This window comes from Hemitrygon akajei, chromosome 14 (genome assembly GCF_048418815.1).
Source record: "Hemitrygon akajei chromosome 14, sHemAka1.3, whole genome shotgun sequence".
NCBI lineage: Eukaryota > Metazoa > Chordata > Chondrichthyes > Myliobatiformes > Dasyatidae > Hemitrygon > Hemitrygon akajei.
This window is the reverse complement of record NC_133137.1, coordinates 79,825,408-79,849,717: the sequence shown is the minus strand read 5'-3', so window position 1 is coordinate 79,849,717 and position 24,310 is coordinate 79,825,408. Positions and strand designations below refer to the sequence as shown.

Below are 24,310 nucleotides of genomic sequence, written 5' to 3'. Positions count from 1 at the left end.
ACCTGACTTCCAAAGGCCTCTGCTGGGGTTTGCTTGAACTTTCAGACTCGAGTAAGTAGTTCAGCTGTGACAGTAACTCCGTTATGACAGAGGTGTGCGGAAGAGCATCTCTGAACGTGAAGACTACAAAGACGTGCTCAGTGGCACAGGAGGTAACTAGTAAGCTGGTCGCTGAGTGTAGAAGGTCTTCCTCGTTTACCTGCCCTCGCACGATGAGATGGCTCTGTAATGATTTGTTTATTTAAAGATACAGCCTTCGATATGCCCTTCTGGCTTTCGAGCCGTACCACCCAGCAACCCCTCCCCCACAACACCCCAATTTAACCCTAACCTACTCAAGGGACAATTTACGATGACCAATTCACCTAGCTGGTACATCTTCGGACTGTGGGAGGAAACTGGAGCAGCTGAGAGGACCGGAGAGGACCCAGGGACGGAACTCCACACTCTGACGCCCCGCGCTGCAATCTGCTACGATTGTGGCATTCAAGCACAATATTCAGGAGGAGCATTTTTGTCGTCCCATTACTGTCACTCACTCTCAGATCAACGGCACTCGATCATTGTACTTTCAGTCACTACCTTACAGCGAGCTGTCATTCAACCAGCCGCATGCCACCCTGGTAAGATAATCCATAAGATATAGGAGCTGAATTAAGCCATTTGGCCCATCGAGTCTGTTCCACCATTTCATTATTGCTGATCTGATTTTCCTCTCAGCTCCAACCTTCTGCCTTCTCCCCAACTCCCTTCATGCCCTGACCAATCAAGAATCTATCAACCTCTGCCTTAAATAAGCAAAGACTTGGCCTCCACAGCCGCCTGTGGCAAAGAATTCCACAGATTCACCACTCTCTGGCTAAAGAAATTCCTCCTCATCTCCGTTCTAAAAGGACATCCCTCTATTCTGAGGCTGTGTCCTCTCCACATCCACTCTGACACGGCCTTTCACCAATCCAATGCTGCCTGACCTGCTGAGTTCCTCCAACATCTGTGTGTGTTACTCCTTTACTTCACTCTAACATAGAATAGGCAATTAAAAAGATAAGGAGAGTGTTAATATTCTTATGAAGCAACTGGAAGACATCAAGGCTAACTCCCTGATGTAAATAACAGATGATGCACATCGGGAAGACAAGAGATGCATTGAAGTGTGTTGCTAGTTGCATGGTTTCAAGGCCCAAAAGAACCTTGTCATCTCAATACATCTCATTCCAATGACCAATGGATCCACGTGGATTGTTGTGTACAGGCCTGAACCTGCCTGTGGCAGAGCGTCTGCTTAATCCCTGGGCTGGGGCCTTTTCTCTTTGAAGAGAGATTTAGAAGACTGGGTTCAAGAATGCTGAGCCTTCCTAAGGCATTGGTCAGATTGCACTTGGGAGAATTGTGAGCGGTTTTGGGCCCCAGCTCACAGAAGGGATGTGCTGGCTTGGAGAGGGTCCAGAGGAGGTTCACAAGAATGATCTCAGGAATGAAAGGGTTAACATATGAGGAGCAGTTGATGGCTCTGGGCCCATACTCTCTGGCGTTCAGAAGAATGAGGGGGGAATCTTCATTGAAATCTGTCAAATATTGATAGAGTGGGTATGGAGAGTATGTTCCCAATAATGGTGGAGTCTAAAACCAGAGGAGATAGCCTCAGAATAGAGGGATGTCCCTTTAGAACAGAGATGAGGAGGAATTTCTTTAGCCAGAGGGTGCTGAATCTGTGGAATTCATTAACACAGAGGCCAAGTCATTGGGTATATTTAAGGCGAAAGTTGATAGGTTCTTGATTAGTCAGGGTGTCAAAGGTTACGGGGAGAAGGCAGCAGATAAGGTTAAGAGGGGTAATAAATCAGCCATGATGGAATGGCCAAGCAGAATGGTTCGGCCGAATGGCCCAATTCTGTTCCTATGTCTTATGGTCTATGAATTTCAGGGTTTCGAAGAATGGGAGGGAGGACACCTGCCTGGGCTAAGGTGTTAGGAATACGAGTCACAATGTCAACAATAAGGGTTGGCCATCCTGGACAAAATGAAGCAGTCACTTCTTCTCCTAGTGCATGGTCATCTTTGGAATTCTTCACCCAAGAAGCTCAGTAACTAAGGATATTCAAGATGGAGATCTAGAGTTTTCTGGACAGAACATAGAACAATACCTCACAGTACAGGGCCTTCACCCCACAATACTGTGCTGATCTTTTAACCTGTTGCACAGTCTACAGTATCTAACCCTTCCTCCCACATAACCCTCCATTTTTCTTTCATCCACGTGCCTATCTAAGGAGTCTTTTATCTTCAATCAGGCTCGTGAGGCATGACCTAATCCCTCACAACACCATGCTGACTATCCCTAATTAGTCTACGCTTCTCTACATTCTCAGACGTTCTGTCTCTAAGAATCCTCTCCAACAGTTTTCCCACCACTGACGTAAGACTCACTGGTCTATAATTCCCAGGGTTATTCCTATTCCCCTTCTTGAACAAAGGAATGACATTTGCCACCCTGCAATCTTCTGGTTCTACCCCTGTGGCCAGTGAGGACGCAAAGCTTCAGCAATCTCTTTCCTCACGTCCTGTAGTAACCTGGGACATATCCGGCCCCAGGGACTTATCTATCCCGATGTTTTCCAGAAGTTCCAGCATACTGACGTCGTCATGTTCTGGCGTATCAGCCTGTTTTACTCTGTTCTCGCAGATGTCAAAGTCCCTCTCATTGATGAATACCGAAGCAAAGTATTCACTGAACTCCAACTCCTCTGACTCCAGGCACGTTTCCCCTTCTATCCCTGATCAGTTTACCCTTGCTCTAGTCATCCACCTATTCTTCACGAACATGTAGAATGCCTCGGCGGTTTTCCTTAATCCTGCTTGCCAAGGCCTTCTAGCTCTCCTAAATCCTTCCAGGATACCTTGTCTGATCCTTGTTTCCTAAACATTAAGTATACTTCCTTCTTCCCCTTGACTAGATGTTCCACATCTCTTGTCAACCGTAGTTCCTTCACCCTACCATCCTTTCTCTGCCTCGATGCAGGAACCCATCCAGAATCCCATGCAAGTGTCTCCCTAAGCAATCTCAACACTTCTGTTGTGCATTTCCCAGAGTACATCTGTTTCCAAATTACGTCCCAAGTTCCTGCCTAGTAGCATCATACCTCACCCTCTCCTAATTAAACACTTTCCCATACTCAATCCCTCCCCAAGGCTATAGTAAAGGTCAGGGAGTCTGAAATACTTACCCATTGAGAGATCTGACCCTTGAGCTAACTTACTGCCAAGCACCAGATCCAATATGGCTTCTCCTCAAGTTGGTCTGTCCACATGTAGAGTAAGGAATCCTTTCTGGACACTCCTAACAAACTCTCTGCCATTTTGCAGAGGAGATGCCAATCAGCATGAGGGAAATTGAAGCCCCCAAGACAACAACCTTGTTATTTTTGCACCTTTACAAAATCTGCCTCCAGATCTATTTCTCAGTGTCTCTGTTGCTATTGGCCTATTGAATAATCCCAAGAGAGTGATTGTTCCCTTCTTTTTTCTGACTTCCACCAACACTGACTCAGTGGACAAAATCCTCCTCGATATCCTTCCTTTCTCCAACGGTGATACCATCCCTGATTAGCAATGCCATGTCCCAACTCTTTTACCCCCTCCTCGCCCTGTCCCTCTTGAAATATCCAAACCCTGGAACATCCAGCCCTTGTGATAGCCAAGCCTCTGTAGTGGCCGTAGGATCGAACGTGGGTCTCGGGAGCTGTGAGACAGCTGTTCTACCCACTGTGCCACAGAGCCACAACAACAAAGCAGCTCCAAGTTACTGAGCCAAGTGAAATGGAGAAACCTACAGGAATCTTTTCCATCTGTAAAGAGTTGTACGTTCTTCCCCTGTGGGTTTTCTCCCACAGTGCAAAGATCTACTGGTTAGTAGGTCAATTAGTCATCGTAAATTGTCCCGTGGTTAGGTTAGGGTTAAATTGGAGGTTGTTGGACAGCTTGAAGTTCTGGGAAGGCCTACTCCCCGCCATATCTCAATCAATGAATCAATAAATAGCTGCCAATCAATCCCTGGGCAGAACACTGACTGATTCAACAGCAAAAGCCAATCAAGACAGAGATAGACATCAATTAACCTCAGGCCCTTTACAGCCCATAATCTAGATGTGATAATGTGGGAGGAATGTGTGCACAGCAAGAACTAAGAGGGTTTATAAAATAACAAACCAGCTTCTCTGGCAAACTGCCCATGATTTACAGTTAATACAGCATAGTATTCAAGGTAACGAGGTAATCAAGATTAGAGGCACATTGAGTGGACCGACAGACTTTTTCCCAGCGTGTAGAAAGGCTAATGGGGGGAGGGGGGGGGGGGAAGGGAGAGGGATTAAATTTAGGTGACTGGAGGGAAGTATAAATGGGGATGTCAGAGGTAGGGTTTTTTTTATACAGAAAGTAGTGGGTGTGTAGAAAGTCCTGCCGAGGTGGCGGTATAGACAGATATATTAGGGACATAAGAGAGTCTTAGATAGGCACATGGATAACAGAAAAATGGAGGGCTATGTGAAGGGGAAGGATTTGATTGATGTTAAGAGTAGGTTAAAAGTATGGACTGAAGGGCCTGCACTGTTTAATGTTCTATGTAACTTCCGCCACACAATAAGCAAGGTATGGCAGCGTAACACGTCACCAGAAGATCGGGATTCGATTCCTGCCACCGTCAGCGAGGAGCTTGTACGTTCTTCCCCCGACCACGTGGGTTTCCTCCGGATGCGTTTCGGTGTACGCGAGACAAATAAAGCTTTAAGAATGCATCCTACCTCTCCAACGTACTCCATAACAAAACTATTCTTCTTGATCTTTTGGAGGGTTTTAATGCCCCACCCTCGTCCGTCTGAAGTTCGGAAGATGCAGAGGTCATAGAGTGTGCCTTTTTGCACCACCCTGTTGGGACACTGAGAGCTGCACGCGCAGCAAGAGTTACATTCAAAGATGGGCTTGCCCGGGGCGATCTTCAGCCGGGATTCTGCATTGTAAGCAAACTGGGCCCCGGCCTCCTCTGGGCAGCACTTCCCTTCCAGGCAGTTGAAGCACTCGCAGCCGACCAGAGGGTCTTTGTTGAGGTTTATTCCGAGCGAGGGCTTGTACTGGTTGATATAATGGAAGTCCAGAGGAGGAGGCTCAAAATCTACCTCATTTTCCACCAGGATCCTCCCTCGATGGTTCTTCTTCCTGTTGAGCTCCTCCTCCCAACGCTTCAGCGCCAACCTTTGCTTTGACTTCTTGGTGATGTATTCCGAGAAAGCCAGTTTGAAATCTTTGCAGTTATTTAACTTCAGTTTCTTTGCCATTTTCACTTTCTCCAAGAACTTCTTCTGGTCCTCCTGGAACTGCTTCACCAGACCGATGCAACGGAGGTGCCTCCGGGGCTCCCAGGTGTTCGTGCATTCGGGCCAACCCTTCCATTTCACAAAGTAGTACTCCTTACCCTAAAGGAGGGGTAAAAAAAGATATATATTAGATACCTCTTAGCAAAGCACAGTTTTGTTATTAAAATATACGCATGAAAACGATAGCCTGGCGGAAGGCGTGACACTTTACAGTGTCAGGTTCAAATCCCGCCACTGGCTGTAAGGTGTATGAACGCACGTTCTCCCCGTGACCGCATGGCAACACTCGCGGGCTGCCCCCAGCACAATCCTCGGACTGTGTTGGCTGCTGACGCAAATGACGCATTTCGCTGTATGTTTTGATGTACGTGTGAGAAATAAAACTAACTTTTACCTTTGGTAACTACTTTCCCCCCCTACCCTGACTTCACCTATTACGTTCTAGCTTGTAATCCTTCCCTTCTCCCCACCCTTCTTATAAAACCATAAGATAAAGGAGCAGAATTAGGCCATTTGGCCCATCAGGTCTGCTCCGACATTCAATCGTGGGCTGATCCAACTCTTCCAGTCATCCCCACTCCCCTGCCTTCTCCCCATACCCTTTGAAGCCTTGGCTAAGTATTCCAACTTCTTCCCCCTTCTTTTGCAGTCTCGGCCCAAAGCATCAACTCTATTCCACAGACGCTCCCTGCCCTGCTGAGTTCCTCCAACATTCTGTGTGTGTTACTCTGGAGCTCCAGCACCTGCAGGATCTCTGGTGTTTTAGCTTGGTACATAGTTGTTGGTACCTAGTATTGTAATCATTTCTGGACAATTCATTAGAAATTGCTACACCAAAGAAATCAGCCCCCACCCCCCCAGCCACGGACTCTGTCTACACCTCTCGCTGCCTCAGTAAAGCAGCCAGCATCATCAACGATCCCTCCCACCCCAGACGTTCTCTCTTCTCCCCCTCCCATCGGGCAGACAATACAAAAGCCTGAAAACACACACACTCAGGCTCAAGGACAACTCAACCTAATCTTTATCTATGGTAACGCACACAAAATGCCACCGACCCTCTCACCTGACTTCACCTATCACCTTCTAACCTGTATTCCTTCCCCTTCCCTCACCTACCGCATGGTGGTTAGCACCACAGTGAACAGCACCAACAACCTGGGTTCAATTCCCACCACCGCCTGTAAGGAGTTTGTACGATTTCCTCCAGATGCTCCGGTTTCCTCCCACAGCCCAAAGGCGTCCTGGTCGACAGGTTAATTGGTCATTGTAAACTGCCCTGTGATTAGGCTGGGGTTAAGTCAGGGTGGCACAGCTCGTTGGGCTGGAAGGACGTACTTCCCATTGTATCTCAATAGATAAATAAAAAAGCTTCACTGTAAATGTGACTCTTGAATGGACCTCGTACAATAAGATGGCCTCACAATCTACCTCGTTATCATCTTGCACCTTACTGTTTACCTGCACGGCACTTTCTCTGTAGCTGTTCCACTTTATTCTGCATTGTTAGTTTTCCCTTGTTCCACCTCAAGGCACTGTGTGATGATCTGATCTGCACGAACAGTGTGCAAAACAGTTTGCCACTCTACCTCAGTACATGTGACAACAATAAATCAATTTTACCAAGCTGCAGATTTTTAAAGCAAACAAAGATTGTTGCAATAAGTGTAAAGGGGGTGAGGCTTCTCTTATTCATATGTATTGGGCTCGTCCTAGTTTGGAGAAATTCTGGACAGATATTTATTTTAAACTTTATCTCATATACTTAATTGCTACTTGGAACCTAACCCTCTGATTGCTCTTTTCGGTACTTCAGGAGAAGCTGACATGCATTTAACTCCGACTAAGCGTCGTACATTGTCTTTCGCCTCTCTTTTGGCCAGACGTGCAGTTTTTCTTAGGTGGAGAGATGCTGCCCCTCCCACTCATGCCCAATGGCTCAGAGACATTACGTCTTGCTCAGATCTGGAAAAGATTCACTTCTCTTATTCACTTCTCAATTCGGACATAAAGTTCCAAAAGGTGTGGGGACCTTTTCTTGAATATTTTCACAATTCCCGTTTAGATTAAGGGTGCATCCCTCCCTTTTTTTCTTTTGCATTTAAATCCCTTGCTTCCAGCTTCTTACAATTAAGATTTATGTTTTTTTTTAATGTGTAAACATATTATAGTTTATGTTGCTTTTTTTAGGTAAAAAGCAACATACCTTTTTATAATACAGCTCTGTGATGACAAAAGTTCTGATTAACTTTTTTATATATCGTAAAGTTGGCCTGGAGTTGGGTAGTGGGAGGGTGGGGTGGTAACTAACTTTATACGATTCTACTATGGGTGCCTTTTCTTAATTGTTATGAACCGTACATTTGATATGTTTTGCACCATTTAAACCTCTTTTTTTACTGTTTTTTTTGATTTGTCGTATTGTAGAAACTCATTAAAAATTAATAAAAAGATTTTTAAAAACTGAATTAATTTATTTTAATTTTATTTAGAGACTCAGTGTGGAACAGGCCCTTCTGGCTCACCCAGCCACTCCGCCCAGCAACCCACCGATTTAACCCGAGGCTAACCACGGGGCTACTTACAATGACCAGTTAACCTACTAACCAGACTGTGGGAGGAAACTGGAGCACGCGCAGGAAAACTCACACGCATACAGGAAGGTCATATATACAAACTTTTACAGACAGCACCAGAAGTGAACTCCAAACTCAGATGTCCTGAACGGTAATAGCGTCGTCCTACCACCACACTACCAGGGCGCCCCATTATGAACCGATCTCAAGTGACCGATAGAGTCCCCTTACTATTGAGAGCAGAAGCTCATGTTACTCCGCAGTTGTCCCGGTTAGTCAGTTTAAGGACAGGACGAGCAGCTTTTAAGAGCTCATGATTAAGAAGGAAAGTTGGACGAACTGTACACTGGATTGGTATGCCTCCAAAGACTAGCAAACTGTACTGTGGAGAGCACTCTAACTGACTGCATCTGTGTCTGGTACCGAAGCACTGTGTTATCCGTTCACCCTTACGGGTTGCCGTCACGCTGCCCTGTGTGTCACGTACTGAACGTAATGTGAAAGGGCATTCTGGGGAGATGACTTACAATTCAAACAGCAGCACACTTACTCCTCACCTCTCCGCCTCTCGAGTTACTTACGGCCACCCGGCGTCCCTGCGCCGCACACCTAACACGCAGGACCGGGAAAAGCCGCGGGGGTTGTCACCTCAGCCAGCTCCACCATGGGCACTAGCCTCCCCACCATCAAGGACCCCTTCAAAAGGCAGCGCCTCAAAAAGGTGGAATGCATCATTAAAGACCCCCATCACACAGGACATACCCTCTTCCCAATGCTAACATCGAGAAGGAGGTACAGGAGTCTGAAGGCACACACTCAACATTTCAGGAACACTTCTTCCCCTCCACCATCAGATTTCTGAATGGTCCATGAACCCACGAACACTACCTCAGTACTTACTCTCTTTCTGCTCTATCTTTAAAATATTTCGTCCTGTAAATCACAGTAATTTTTATGTATTCCACTGTACTCCTGTCGCAAAACAAATTTCACAACGTATGTCAGTGTTTTTGCTTCTGAGGGGACAGAGACTTGTGCTGTAGGTGAACGTGCAAAGGATGTTTCTCTTCAGCAATGTTCCGTCTAATTTGTAATGACCAGTCTGCGCAAAAATCTCATGCTGGGCAATTTTTTGCCCAGTGACAACAATATATGTGCATTGAATAATTTCTTCAATAAAAACAGTATAAATAAGCCAGTTCTAAAATCTGCAGACAAATCATGGCAAACTCCATGTTGTCAACATCGTCCGCATCAGAAACCGGAAAGGAAAATGTGATTGGGTACGATTGCGAAATTTCTTAACGTGCAAACAAGGTAGAGGGTGACTACCGTCTGTGTGCAGTTTAAATTCCTCTGTGCGCCAGTGGCAAAAGATGTGGGAACGTTGCTTTTGAGGGAGAATATGGAACTCAGGGAAACCGTTTACAAATTGAGGTGGCTGTCACCTATTTACGTCAGAAATGAGGCAAAATCACTTCCCTCAGGAGTATCTGAGAGAGCGCTTATGAACATATTTAAGGCAGTGGTAGGTTATTACTTGATAAGTACGGGGGGGGGGGGGGGTGGTGGTAGCTCAACACCTACAGGTGGCAGTTGTCCATTGTCTCCGACAATGACAGGAGAGCCACGTGGGAGGGAGTTAGCCAGCGCACTGGGGCAGTTCCCCTCTCTTGACCACAGAAGTCCAGGTCCAGTGGTACGAGTGAGCATCACAAACTGGTTCTTCTTTGGTTGCAGCGGATGACCACGATGTCTTCTGGGCCTTGTCATGCCCTTCGCTGCAGTCCCACTTTCCTGGCCGTTGGATCTCACTGTAGATCTCATCCGCCCAGTCTGCTGGAGCTGACTTCGCATGCCAGGACAGGCACGTGGGGTGTGAGGCCCAGCAGCTGCCCTTGCCTGGTTCAGCCCGGCTTTCAAAGCGGGTGTACCGGGGTGTGGTCGCTGTCGCATGCAAACAACTCCTTGGAGCCACAGGCGAGAGCTGAGTGTCCGGTGGGGCCGAAACGTAAGCTGCCTAAATGGACACGACAAGCCTGACTCCTACACTTAACTTTTCACCTCTCTAGAATTTATATATTTACATTTCAGTGTGTCAGCATCTCAGAGGATGTAACCTGGTCCCAACACGCTGACACAATCGTGCAGAAGGCACGGCGGCTGCTCTACTTTCATCAGGAGCCCGAGGAGATTCAGCACGTCGCCAAATTTCTAAAGACGTTCGGTGGGGAGCGTTCTGACTGGCTGCATCACCGCACAGGATCGCAAGAGGTCGCAGAGGGTTGTAGGCTTAACCAGCTCCATCATGGGCACAACCTTCCCCACCGTCAGGAACATCTTCAGAAGGCAGTGCCACTTGCGGAAGGTTAAAACGTTGGCACAACACTGTGGGCCAAAAGGCCTGAACTGTGCTGTACTCTATGTTGAAGAAGATGGCACCTATCATTAAGCACCATCCCCATCCAGGACATGCCACCTTCTACTGCAACCATCAGGGCATTGACCCAGACTCAATGATTCAGAAACAACTTCTCCCCGCCCCCCCCCACCATTAGATTTCTGAATGGACCAAGAATCCACAAACACCTGACTGTTTATTTTGTAATTCACAGTCACGTTATACTTCTGCCCGACACTGCTGCGACAGTGCAACAGACTTCATATGTCATCTACACTCTGTGGCCAGGTACGCCTGCCCGTTCATGCAAATACGAGGGGTGATTGATCAGTTCGTGGCCTAAGGTAGAAGGAGTCAATTTTAGAAAACCTAGCACATTTATTTTTCAACATAGTCCCCTCCTACATTTACACACCTAGTCCAGCGGTCGTGGAGCATATGGATCTTGGACCTCCAGAAAGTGTTCACAGATGGGTGATTGATAAGTCTGTGGCCTAAGGTAGAAGGAGATGAGTTATACAGCTCTCGTTACATGCACATGCAGTTCAACTCTTTGAGTAATTATACAGAAAGTTTGAAGTTAATAACTCATCTCCTTCTACCTTAGGCCACAAAGTTATCCATCACCCCTGATGAGTTATTAACTTCAAACTTTCTGCATAATCACTCAAAGTGTTGAACTGCATGTGCATGTAACGAGAGCTGTATAACTCATCTCTTTCTACCTTAGGCCACGAAGTTATCAATCACCCCTCTTATCTGAGCAGCCAATCGTGTGTCAGCAAATCGATGCATAAAAGCATGCCGACATGGTCAAGAGGTTCAGTTGTTGTTCAGACCAAACATCAAAACAGGGAAGAAATGTGAACTCAGTGACTTTGACCGTGGAAAGATTGTTGGTGCCAGACTGGGTGGTTTGAATATCTCAAACTGCTGGTCTCCTGGGATTCTCATACACAACAGTCTCTAGAGTTTACAGAGAATGGTGCGGAAAACAAAAAAACACCCAGTGAGCGGCCAACGTCCAATGAGATACAGGAGGTAACTAAGAAAGCGACCACTGAGTGATTATACACCTGGTTCCGATGCAGAGAATATTCACAGTATACAGAGATAAGATTTTTATCACAGACAAAATCAGGGATGTAAGGGTCAGTGGCCTGGGGAGACGTCATTGAAAACAAGAGTAGAATACAGGTGCCAGTAGCCAAAGTTTAGCAGAAAAGAGGTTATGATTCCATTTCCGACCTACCATGCCAATGAACACAACCGACTGGTCCTCTGTCCATTATAAAAGCAAGGACGTAATGTTGAGGCTTTATACGGCTCTAGTGAGGCCTCACCTGGACTACTGTGAGCAGTTCTGTGGCCCTTATCTAAGAAAGGATGTGCTGACATTGGGGAGGGTTCAAAGGAGGCTCATGAAAATAATTCCAGGATTAAAAGACTTGTCATATGAAGAGTGTCTGATGGCTCTGGGTCTGTATGCACTGGAATTCAGAAGAACTGGGGTGACCTCATTGAAACCTATTGAATGTTGAAAGGCCTCAATAGAGTGAATGTGGAGAGGATGTTTCCTACGGTGGGGGAGTCTAAGACCAGAGGACACAGCCTCAGAATAGAGGGATGTCCATTTAGAATTGAGATAAGGAGGAACTTCTTTAGTCAGAGAACGCTGAGTCTGTGGAATTCGTTGCCACAGGCACCTGTGGAGGACAAGTCATTGGATATATTTAAGGAAGACATTGATAGATCCTTGATTAGTCAGGACATGAAGGGATACGGGGAGAAGACAGGAGATTGGGGATGAGAGGGAAATGGATCAGCCATGATGAAATGGCAGAGAAGATTCAAGTGGCCTAATTCAGCTCCTGTATCTCATGGCGTTATGGTCCCATGCCATCCTGCACTGTTAGCCCTCGTACCCCAACCACAACCAATGAAGAGAGATCTTCCTTCATCCCAGCCGATACAGCGACTGACGTCAGTGTACAGGAAGTGCCTACCTTCTCTTTCTTGTATCCACACAGATATTCCACCTCGTATTCCTTCAGGTCCTTTTTGGTGATTCCCAGGGCGGAGCAGGTGAGCTTCTCCGTTCGGCAGATCTCCTGGAGAACTTCAAATGATGCTAGACACGGGACACACCACACTGAGACACAAAGCAAACAGGAGAGGGGTTAGAGTACAACTCAGGAAGTAGCCCTCCTGCCCATAACGTTTATTTTATTTAGAGGTCCAGCGCAGAATAGGCCCTTCCAGCCCTTCCAAGTCCAGCAACCCCCCGATTTAACACTATCCAATCACAGGACAATTTACAATAACCAATTAGCCTACCGACTGTTACATCTTTGGACTGTGGGAGGAAACTCATGCAGTCACGAGAAGAACATACAAACTCCTTACTGACAGCAAGTGGGTCCCAAATAAACTCATCCCTTCTGCCTACACAATGTTCACGTCCCTCATTCCCTGCACACTCATGCATCTAAGACCGTCCAACATCTCTCTGATATCTGCCTGCACCACCACCCCAGGCAGGGCACACCCGCCACTGTGTAAAATCTACATCACACATCCTCTTTAAGTTTGCCCTGGGGAAAAGATATTGGCTGTCTATGAATGCCTCTCAGAATCTTCTAAATTCTTGATCAAGTCCTCATTCAGTTTCACCAAGACAAAAAAAAACCAAAGTTTGTCCAGACAACGTGCTGGTGTACCTGTTCTGTGGCCTCTCTCGAGTTAGTTAGGGTAGTGCGTGTGTGTGTGTGAGAGAGACAGACAGAAACAGAGAGCCAGACAGGCAGAGACAGACATACAGACACACTCACACAAAGGGTGAGACAGAGAGTGTGAGAGAGGGGAGAGGGAGACAAAGACAGAGGGAGAGAGAAGCAGTGGGAAGGGGAGAGGGGGAAGAGAAAGAAAGAGAATGGTGTGCAGTCAAGGGAGGTGTTATCTTTTGACTAAGACATTAAACTGAGAACCTGAAGGCCACTTGACCCCTCAAAGCAGTCCCACGATTCAATACACCCATATCTGCTTGGTCCCAGACCTCTCCCACCCCACCCTGTGCCAGCTCTTTGCATTACAAAAAATCATCTGATTCCGCTTCAAATGACTCAAGGAGAAGATGGCAGGTCCTGGGTGCTGATGGTGCTTAATGATTCAACCTCCAAATTCCAGAGATTTATCACCTTCTGCAAGAAATGTCCTCTCCCAGTTAACATCACCAACACACACTATCTGCTCATGATCTCATGATGGTTTGGTACCTCCCTGTGCACCCACTGGCTATGAGAACAGCGGTGACAGTTCAGAGTTGCCAAGTACCCGTGGAGTTGTTGAATGGGAAAGTGCCACAGAAATGCATGCTTTTCTTGTTCTTTGCTGTTAAAATAATTCTCCATTTGGCCCAACCACCCCGAAAGGCAGAAGACACATTGAGCTAATCTCCTGAGACAATCTGTTTATATTGTTTTATTTATTTATTTAACAATACCGTGCGGAGTCGGCCCTTCGAGCCGCGCCCGGCCAGCGACCCCACAACCCCGATTTAACCCTAACCTAATCATGGGACAATTTGCAATAACCAATGAACTCCCTGGTACACCTTTGGACTGTGGGAGGAAACCAGAGCAGCGGGGAAAATCCGCGCATTCCACGGGGAAGATGTGAAGACTCCTCACGGAGCTTGTGCTGGGAGTGAACTCCAAACTCCATCGCCCCAAGCTGTAATAGTACCGTGCTAACCGCTACACTACTGTGGCGCCCAACGCTGTGGCAGGAACGTTGACTGGTGACGTGTCCAGTGCACAGCACTTCCCTTCCCAGTGGAAAGCGGCCAGTAAAAGAGTGGAGCTTTGTGGCTTTGACTCAGGGTGCGGCCTTGTCGAGGGAAGTGCCTCGTGAGGAAAGTGCGAGTCTTTGGCTCAACAGATTCTGGCAGTTTTGGCAGTTGGACTGTGCAATCAAGTCAATTAAGATTTGAATAGCTCAGACTCAGCAGAAAGCAGCTGATTGGGCAATTGAGGTCAGGTGACCAAGTAGTTTGAAAACTCAGACAAATAAATAGAGGAGTAGCTCAAGCAGAGCAGCCAGTAAAGGAGTGGAACTTTGACTTGGGGAGTGGCCCTGTTGAGGGAAGTGCAAGTCTTTGGTTTGAGAGCCTTTGGTGAGGAGATTACACCACAGTTGGAGAGGGTGAGAGGTGGTGAAGAGATGATAGGTAAACTGATTCAGTGTGATGCTTGCTCAATGTGGGAGGTCAGGGTTGCTACAACTGTGAAAAGTGTGTCCAGGTTCAGCTCCTGAAGGACTGTGTTGGGGCACTGGATGGTCTCAGGTTCATCTGGGAAAATGAGAGTTTTCTGGACAGGACCTACAGTGAGATTGTTACACTGAAGATACCAGAGGAGAGAATGGGGGCAATGGTGAGGAAGGGATGGATGCTTGAAGTACAGGAGACCCCGAGGGATGTGCCACTTGAAAACAGGTTCACCCTCTTGGAAGCTGTTGGGACAGAAGACACTGCCAGTCTTAGAGGCAGACAGGTCTGCAAGTCAAAAATTGACACTGAAGCAAAGCCGAAGAGACAGATGATAGGCAGAGCCATGGTAGTAGGGAACTCCATAGTGAGAGGTACAGAAAGGGGTTTCTGTGGCAACAGGTGGGATTTAAGGATGGTGTGTTGCCTCCCTGGAGCCAGGGTCCAGCATATCATGGACTGATTGCAGAGCATCCTCAAGGGTGAAGGTGAACAGCCAGAAGTGGTAGTGCATGTCAGCACAAATGACATCGGGAAGAAGAGGAAAGAAATTCTGCAGTGTGACTTCAGACAATTTGGAAGAAGGCTGAAAAAGCAGGACCTCCAGGGTGGTTATCTCCAGTTTGCTTCCAGTTCCTTGTGCTGGTGAGGGCAGGAACAGGGAGATATGGGATCTCAGTGTGTGGCTGAGGAGCTGGTGTGACAAGCAGGGTTTCAGATTCTTAGACCACTGGGATCTGTTTTAGGGTAAGGATGAATTGTACAAAAGGGATGGGTTGCACCTTAACAGGTAGGGGACCAGCATTCTGGCAGGCAGGTTTGCCACTGCTACATGGGTGTGTTTAAACTAATAAGTGTGTTGGGAGGGGAGGAGACGAACTGGAAATGTAAGGATGGAGTTAAAGGGAAAAGTTAAGAAAGGCAACAGAATTGACGGGGCCAAAGGCTCAGGAAGGGATTGGAGTGTATGGCCAAGTGCAATAGGGATTAATGTGAGAAGTGAGGGGGGGGGGGGGGGTAATGGATTAAAAGTATTGTATATGAATGCACAAAGTATAAGAAAGTGGATGAGCTTGAGGCTCAGTTGGAAATTGGCAAGTATTATGTTGTAGGAATAACAGAGACATGGCTGCAAGAGGACCAGGGCTGGGAAATAAATATTCAAGGGTATACGTCCTATCGAAACGACAGACAGGTGGGCACGGGGTGGGGTGGCTCTGTTGGTGAGGAATGAAATTCAGTCCCTTGCGAGGGGTGACATAGAATCAGGAGATTTAGAGTCAGTATGTATAGAACTGAGAAATTGTAAGGGCAAAAACTCCCTAATGGGAGTTATCTACAGGCCCCCAAATAGTAGCCTGGATATAGGGTGCAAGTTGAATCAAGAACTAAAATTAGCATGTCGCAAAGGTAATACTACGGTTGTAATGGGGGATTTCAACATGCAGGTAGACTGGGAAAATCAGGTTGGTACTGGACCCTAAGAAAAGGAGTTTGTGGAGTGCCTCTGAGATGGATTCTTAGAGCAGCTTGTACTGGAGCCTACCAGGGAGAAGGCAATTCTGGATCTAGTATTGTGTAATGAACCGGATTTGATAAGGGAACTCAAGGTAAAGGAGCTAGTAGGAGGTAGTGACCATAATATGACAAGTTTTAATCTACAATTTGAGAGGGAGAAGGGAAAATCAGAAGTGTCAGTATTACAGTTGAACAAAGGGGACTATGGAGCCATGAGGGAGGAATTAGCCAAAGTTGACTGGAAGGATAACCTCGCAGGGATGACAATGGAACAACAATGGCAGGTATTTCTGGGAATAATTCAGAAGGTGCAGGATCTGCTCATTCCAAAGAGGAAGAAAGATTCTAAGGGGAGTAGGACAACCATGGCCGACAAGGGAAGTCAAGGACAGTAAAAAAAAATAAAGTATAACATAGCAAAGAGGATTGGGAAACTTTTAAAGAGCAACAGAAGATTACTAAAAAGGCAATACGGGGAGAAAAGATGAGGTACGAAGGTAAGCTCGCCAAGAATATAAAGGAGGATAGTAAAAGCTTCTTCAGGTATGTGAAGAGGAAAAGTTAGTTAAGACCAAAGTTGGGCCCTTGAAAGCAGAAATGGGTGAACTTATTATGGGGAGCAAGGAAATGGCAGATGAGTTGAACAGGTACTTTGGATCTGTCTTCACTAGGGAGGACACAGACAATCTCCAAGATGTAATAGTGGCCAGAGGACCTAGGGTAATGGAGGAACTGAAGGAAATTCACATTGGGCAGAAAATGGTGTTGGGTAGACAGATGGGACTGAAGGTCAATAAATCCCCAGGGCCAGATGGTCTGCATCCCAGGGTACTTAAGAAGGTGGCTCTAGAAATCATGGAAGCATTGGTAATCATTTTTCTACAGATTCAGGATAAGTTCCTGAGGATTGGAGGATAGGTAATGGTATGCCACTTTTTTAAGAAAGGAGGGAGAGAAAACAGGGAATTATAGACCAGTTAGCCTGACATCAGTGGTGGGGAAGATGCTGGAGTCAATTATAAAAGATGAAAGAATGGCACATTTGGATAGCGGTAACAGGATCGGTCCGAGTCAGCATGGATTTACGAAGGGGAAATCATGCATGACTAATCTTCTGGAATTTTTTGAGGATGTAACTATGAAAATAGACAAGGGAGAGCCAGTGGATGTAGTGTACCTGGACTTTCAGAAAGCCTTTGATAAGGTCCCACGTAGGAGATTAGTGGGCAAAATTAGAGCACATGGTATTGGGGGTAGGGTACTGACATGGATAGAAAATTGGTCAGCAGACAGGAAACAGAGTAGGGATTAACGGGTCCTTTTCAGAATGGCAGGCAGTGACTAGTGGGGTACCGCAAGGCTCTGTGCTGGGACCGCAGCTATTTACAATATAATGATTTAGATGAAGGGATTAAAAGTAACATTAGCAAATTTGCAGATGACACAAAGCTGGGTAGTAGTGTGAAATATGAGGAGGATGCTAGGAGAATGCAGGGTGACTTGGACAGGTTGGGTGAGACACAAGAGTGCAACATCCCTCATGAAGGACCCTCATCATCCAGGCTCTTCACACTACCACCATTGAGCAAAAGGTCCCACACCACCAAGTGCAGGGACAGTTTTACTCTACAACCATCAGGCTACTGAACCAGCGTGGATAACTCCACTCTCAACTGATTCCACAACCTAGACTCACTTTCCATGACCCTTGACAATTCATGTTCTCAGTAATTTTTTATTTGCAGCTTATTGTCTTTTTCACATTGTTTGTCAGTCTTTGTCTGTTTGAGTATAGATTTGCATAAATTCTATTGTATCTTATGTAAACGCACCTCCTTATTATCCATAGGAATAAGACATAGGATCTGAATTAGGCCATTCAGCCAATCAAGTCTACTGTGCCATTCCATCATGGCTGATTTATTATCCCTCTCAACCCCATTCTCCAGTCTTCTCCCTGTAACCTTGATACGCTGACTAATCAAGAACTTATCAACCTCCACTTTAAATATACCCAATGACTTGGCTTCCACAGCTGTCAAGTTCCACAGGGCAAAAGCAGGGCTTGCTTCCCAATCTTTTTTATGCCTTGGACCAATACCGTTAAGCAAGGACTCCGTTACAGAAATTCCTGCTCATCTCTGTTCTAAAGCTGCGCCCTCTGGTCCTAGAATCTCCCAGTATACGAAACATCCTCTCCACATCCATTCTGTCTGGGCCCTTCAATATAGTCGTTGGATTTCAATGAGATTCCCCCTAATTATTCTAAACTCAAGCGAGTACAGGCGCAGAGCCATTGAATGTTCCCCATACATTAACCCTTTCATTCCCAGAATCATTCTCATGAACTTCCTCTGGACCCTCTCCAACGCCAGCATATCCTTTCATTGATACGGGGCCGAAGACTGCTCACAATACTCCAAGTGCAGCCTGACTAATGCTTTATAAAGCCTCACCATTGCATCCTTGCTTTTACACTCTACTCCTCTTTCCTGTGGCAAATAGAAACGACTGCAGCAAGCTAAAGTTTAAATTCAATAGTCCGAAATAGAAACTTGATTCCCTTACCCACTGACCTACACTGCCCTTCCTGGACATCCAGCTGGACTGCTCAGCGGTACATTCCCCCCAACGTGTTCACCTGGCAGGGGTAGACTGCAAAGCACTTCTACCTGTGTGGACAGATAGTGTGTGTCTTGCAACAACCAAGCAGCAGAATTCATTTCACCAGGTAACTGAATTTAACAGCTCCTCTCCATAACAGGAATAGATTAAACAAACAATGCCTGTGTATGTTCAACTATTGTGAGGGGAAAAGAGAATCACTATTCTAATCAATTACAATAGTTAACTAAACACTTTAAACTATTACATTTACATCATCGTAAACAGCTTTGGAATTAATGGTTAGGTGAGGTTTGAAGTTATTCATGTAACAGCATAATGGGGGGAAAGGGCACTGACAGAAATGTCATGGTGGGCGAGAGAGCACACAGAGGAAAAATGAGTGCGCAGGCAAAAGAAAGGGAGAGGGGGAGCTTGAGAGGGAAGGAGAGGGCGAGAGAAAGAGATGAAAATGAAGATGTTTGGGGGGGGGGGGGGGGAATCTCCTGAATCTGGGGGTCCCTAAACTGAAGGAGCTTCACCAGTTGCCGAGTGATTATGTTATAGGGAGTACAAGTGGGTGGAAATGAAGAGAGTCATGTGCTTGTGGTTACACATGGGGAGGATAAGAACACAGAAAGGGCGAGAGTCGGTATGTGAGTACAGGGCTGTAGAGGAGACCGAATCTAAATGGCCAATACTAAAAGGAGACTGGTAAACTGGTTTATTATTGTCACATGTACCAAGATACAGTGAAAAGCTTGTCTTGCACACTGTTCATATGGATCAATTCATTACACAGTGCATTGAGGTAGTACAAAGGAAAACAACAGCACAATTCAGAATAAAGTGTAACAGTTACAGAGAGAGTAAAGTGCAGGCACACTGCAAGATGATCATGAAGTAGATTGTGAGGTCAACACTCCAGTTTATATTAAGGAACCATTTAAGTCTTATAAGAGTGGGGTACAAACTGTCATTGAGCCTGGTGGGACGCGTTTTCAGGCTTTGGTACCTTCTGCCTGCTGGGAGAGGGGAGAAGAGAGAATGTCTGGGGTGGGTAGTAACTTCGATTATGCTGGCTGCTTTACTGAGGCAGAGGGCAGTGTCAACAAGAGTCCATAGGGGGCGCTAGTTCCTGTGACGTGCTGAGCTGTGTCAACAACTCTCTGCAGTTTCTCGTGCAGAGCTGTGATGCATCCTGACAGGATGCTCTCGATAGTGCATCGATAAAAATTGTTGACCCTTCATCGGGAGTGATCTTGGCCCAAAATATTCCCTTCCACGGAGCACACCTTCCTGGCTTGGAAACACTGGATATAAACCCTGAATTGCCCTGCTCAGCAACTCCGTGGGAGCGCATTTACCAGTGTTCGATACCAGGTGGCTCTCACCAGCTTCCCCAGGGTGTTTAGGGATGGTCAATGAATGCTGGGCTTGTCCAAGACAAAACATTGTGTCTATTTGGAGCACTGTTCACAACTATGGGTGCCATACTACAGGAAAGATGTCGTCAAGCTAGAAGGGATGCAGTAAAGAGTCACGGGGACTTTGCCTGGATTGAATTTGAAAGTTTTTTGTGCATAAGATGTGCTGGAAATCGTGCAATCTGCGAACTGCTGAGGGCCAGATCAGAGGCATTCAGGTCTAGCAACCAAGAAAGTTGCAAGAGGTCCAGGTACGATCTTCAGAAAGCCATCTCACAGGCAAAGTGGCAATTCTGGACTAAACGAATCAATGAAGGATGCTCAACAGTTGTGGCAGACTTGAACGCTATCATCTCTTACAAAGTGATATCAAGCGACATAGGTGACAACAGGGCTTTGCCCCCAGATGGGCTCAACGCCGTCTATCCTCGCTTTGACCATCAAAACATGGAGGAACCATCACAGACTCCCACAGTCCCTGATGACCCTGTGACTTCAGTCTCTGAGGCCAACATGAGCGCATCCTTCAGGAGGATAAACCCATGAAAAGCAGAACTAAAGACTGGTACTGATCAACCGGCTGCGATCACTTAACGTCTCGCTTCGGCAGTCTAAGGCACCCATCTGCTTCAAGCTTATACTGGTGCCCAAGAAGAACATGATACCCTACCTCAATGACTGTTGTCCAGTAGCATACCACTGTGATGAAGTTTTTTGAGTGGTTGGTGATGAAACATATCAACTCCTGCCTGAGGCAAGACTTGGATCCACTCCAATTTGCCTACCGGCACACTGTCCATAGCAGATGCCATCTCACTGGCTCTTCACTCAACCCTGCAACATCTGGACAGCGAAGATGTACACTTCAGGATGCACATTATCGACTACACCTCTGCATTCAATGCTACCATTCCCTCATTGATTCTGTAATGGTTATTGGCTTTATTGAGTACGCCCACAAGGAAATGAATCTCCGTTGTATCTGGTTACAGATAATGTACTTTGATAACAAGTTTGCTTTGAACTTTGAACGTTCTCCCCGCGACCGTGTGCGTTTCCTCCGGGTGCGCCAGTTTCCTCCCACAGTCCAAAGACGTACCCTGAAACCTCAACTTAGCATTCAACTCCAACATCCTCCCAATCGCCGAGATCAGACTAACCGGTCTTTAATTTCCTTTCATCTGCCTCTCACTCTTCCTGAAGAGTGCAGTTACAGTTGCAAATTTCCAGTCCTCTGGAACCATGCCAGAATCTGAAAGATCATTACTAATGCCTCTACATCTCTTCAGCTAGCTCTTTCAGAACCCTGGGGTGTAGTCCACCTGGCCCAGGTGACTTATCTACCTTCAGAGCTTTTAGTTTCTCGAGAACCTTCTCACTAGAAATAGCATCTGCACTCACTTCTGCTCCTAACGTTCTTAAACCTCCACCTTACTGCTCATGTCTTCCACAGTGAAGACTGATGCAAACTACTTATTCAGTTTGTCCACCATTTCCTCGTCCTCCCATTACTACCTCTCCAGTGCCATTTTCCAGCACTCCAATATCTACTCTTGCCTTTTATTCAGAAAAAAAGTTTTGTATCCCCTTTGATATTGTTGACTAGCTTACCTTCATATTTCATCTTTTCTTCCCTTATGGCTTTTTAGTTGCCTTCTGTTGGTTTTTAAAACTTCCCCAATCTTCTAACTTCCCACTAATTTTTGCTCTGTTATATGCCCTCTCTTTCCCTTGTCAGCTACAGTTGCAACATCCTGCCTTCTTCTTTGGGATGTGTCTATCATACACTCCCTAATTGCTTTCAGAAACTCCAGCCGTTGGTGCTCTGCCATCATTCTTGCTAATGTTCCCTCTAATCAACTTTGACTAGCTCCTCTTTCATGCTTCTGTAATTCCCTTTACTCCACTGTAATACTGACACGTCTGACTTTATCTTCTCCTTCTCAAATTGCAGGGTGAATTTGACATGAGTTTGCTATCTCCCACTGGAATTTGCGTCCCACATCCCGGCTACTGTTCAGAGGCCTTGATATAATTCCCATCAGGTTCTTTTTATCTTTGCAGTTTCTTAACTCTAACCCATGAGGATTCTACAACTTCTGATCCTATGTCACCTCTTTCTAAGGATTTCATTTTATTGTTTACCAATAGAGCTACTTCCTCTGCCTACTTGCCCGTCCTTTCAATACAATGTGCATCCTTGAATGATAAGCTCCCAACTATCATTGCCTTTCAGTCTCGACTCAATAATATCCACAATGTCTTACTCTCATCATGCCTACAATGTCTAACTGTGCAACCACATCATCTACCGTATACTGCGTACATTCAAATATTACACCTTGAGTCCTGTATTCATCAGCCTCTTCAATTTTGCCTCCAGATTACACTTCAACTCATCCCACTGACTGCAATTTTGCCCTAACATCTGCCTGTCCTTCCTCACAGTCTCACCACACACTGCCTTTACTGCCTCATCCTCGGCCTATCATGCCAGTTCCCATCCCCGGGCCAAATTAGTTTTGGGGAGCACAGACTGAGATACACAAGCCCTTGCGTCTGACACAAAGGCCAACTGATCCATCTCCACAACATTAGCACACACTTCCCAGTAAGACTCTCAGTGAGAAAGACCTTGACCACTGAGCTTATCTGTGTCGCTTGTGATTTTATAAGCACCCATAAGACTATAAGACATAGGAGCAGAATGAGGCCATTTGGCCCATCAAGTCTGTTCTGCCATTCAATCACAACTGATCCTTTTTTCCCCTCCTCAGCCCCACTCCCTACCCTTCTCCCCGTAACCTTTGATGCCGTGTGTCCAATCAAAAACTTATCAAACTCTGCCTTAAATACACCCAACAACCTGGACTCCACAGCTGCCCGTGTTAACAACTTCCACAAATTCACCACCCTCTGGCTAAAGAAATTTCTCTGCATCTCTGTTTTAAACAGACGCGCCTCTATCCTGAGTCTGTGCCCTCTTATCCTAGACTACCCTACCAGAGGAAACATCCTTTCCACATCTACTCTGCCTAGGCCTTTTAATATTTGAAAGGTTTCAATGAGATAAGAAGATACGAGTTTGGTTTGGTTTGGCAAATAAGGTGGAAGTAGATCCGAAAGGTTTCTGCAGTTATATTAAAAGCAAGAGGATAGTGAGGGATAAAATTGGTCCCTTAGAGAATCAGGGTGGTCAGCTATGTGTGGAGCCGAGGGAGATGGGAGAGATTTTGAACGATTTCTTCTCTTCGGTATTCACTAAGGAGAAGGATATTGAATTGTGTAAGGTGTGGGAAACAAGTAAGGAAGTTATGGAACCTATGACAATTAAAGAGGTGGAAGTACTGGCGCTTTTAAGAAATTTAAAAGTGGATAAATCTCCGGGTCCTGACAGGATATTCCCCAGGACCTTGAGGGAAGTTTGTGTAGATATAGCAGGAGCTCTGACGGAGATCTTTCAGATGTCATTAGAAACGGGGATTGTGCCGGAGGATTGGCGTATTGCTCATGTGGTTCCATTGTTTAAAAAGGGTTCTAGAAGTAAGCCTGGCAATTATAGACCTGTCAGTTTGACATCAGTGGTGGGTAAATTAATGGAAAGTATTCTTAGAGATAGTATTTATAATTATCTGGATAGACAGGATCTGATTAGGAGTAGCCAGCATGGATTTGTGCGTGGAAGATCATGTTTGACAAACGTTATTGAATTTTTTGAAGAAGTTACGAGCAACGTTGACGAGGGTAAGGCAGTGGATGTAGTCTATATGGACTTCAGCAAGGCCTTTGACAAAGTTCCACATGGAAGGTTAGTTAAGAAGGTTCAGTCGTTAGGTATTAATGCTGAAGTAATAAAATGGATTCAACAGTGGCTAGATGGGAGATGCCAGAGAGTAGTGGTGGATAATTGTTTATCGGGATGGAGGCTGGTGACTAGCGGGGTGCCTCAGGGATCTGTTTTGGGCCCAATGTTGTTTGTAATATACATAAATGATCTGGATGATGGGGTGGTAAATTGGATTAGTAAGTATGCCGATGATACTAAGGTAGGAGGTGTTGTGGATAATGAGGTGGGTTTTCAAAGCTTGCAGGGAGATTTATGCCGGTTAGAAGAATGGGCTGAAAGATGGCAGATGGAGTTTAATGCT

The 24,310-nt window shown here is 46.0% G+C and overlaps 1 protein-coding gene across 1 annotated transcript in view; it reads right to left on the bottom strand.

The window, feature by feature from the left end:
* Nucleotides 1-24,310, bottom strand: part of LOC140738726 (histone-lysine N-methyltransferase SUV39H2-like) — a 53,586-nt gene that overhangs the window by 19,486 nt on the left and 9,790 nt on the right. Inside the window, exons 2-3 of the mRNA XM_073066434.1 lie at nucleotides 12,353-12,498; nucleotides 4,800-5,468 (exon numbers count right to left, since the gene is read on the bottom strand). Of these exons, the coding sequence (XP_072922535.1) occupies nucleotides 4,800-5,468; nucleotides 12,353-12,498 (815 nt within the window). The remainder of the gene's footprint in view (nucleotides 1-4,799; nucleotides 5,469-12,352; nucleotides 12,499-24,310) is intronic.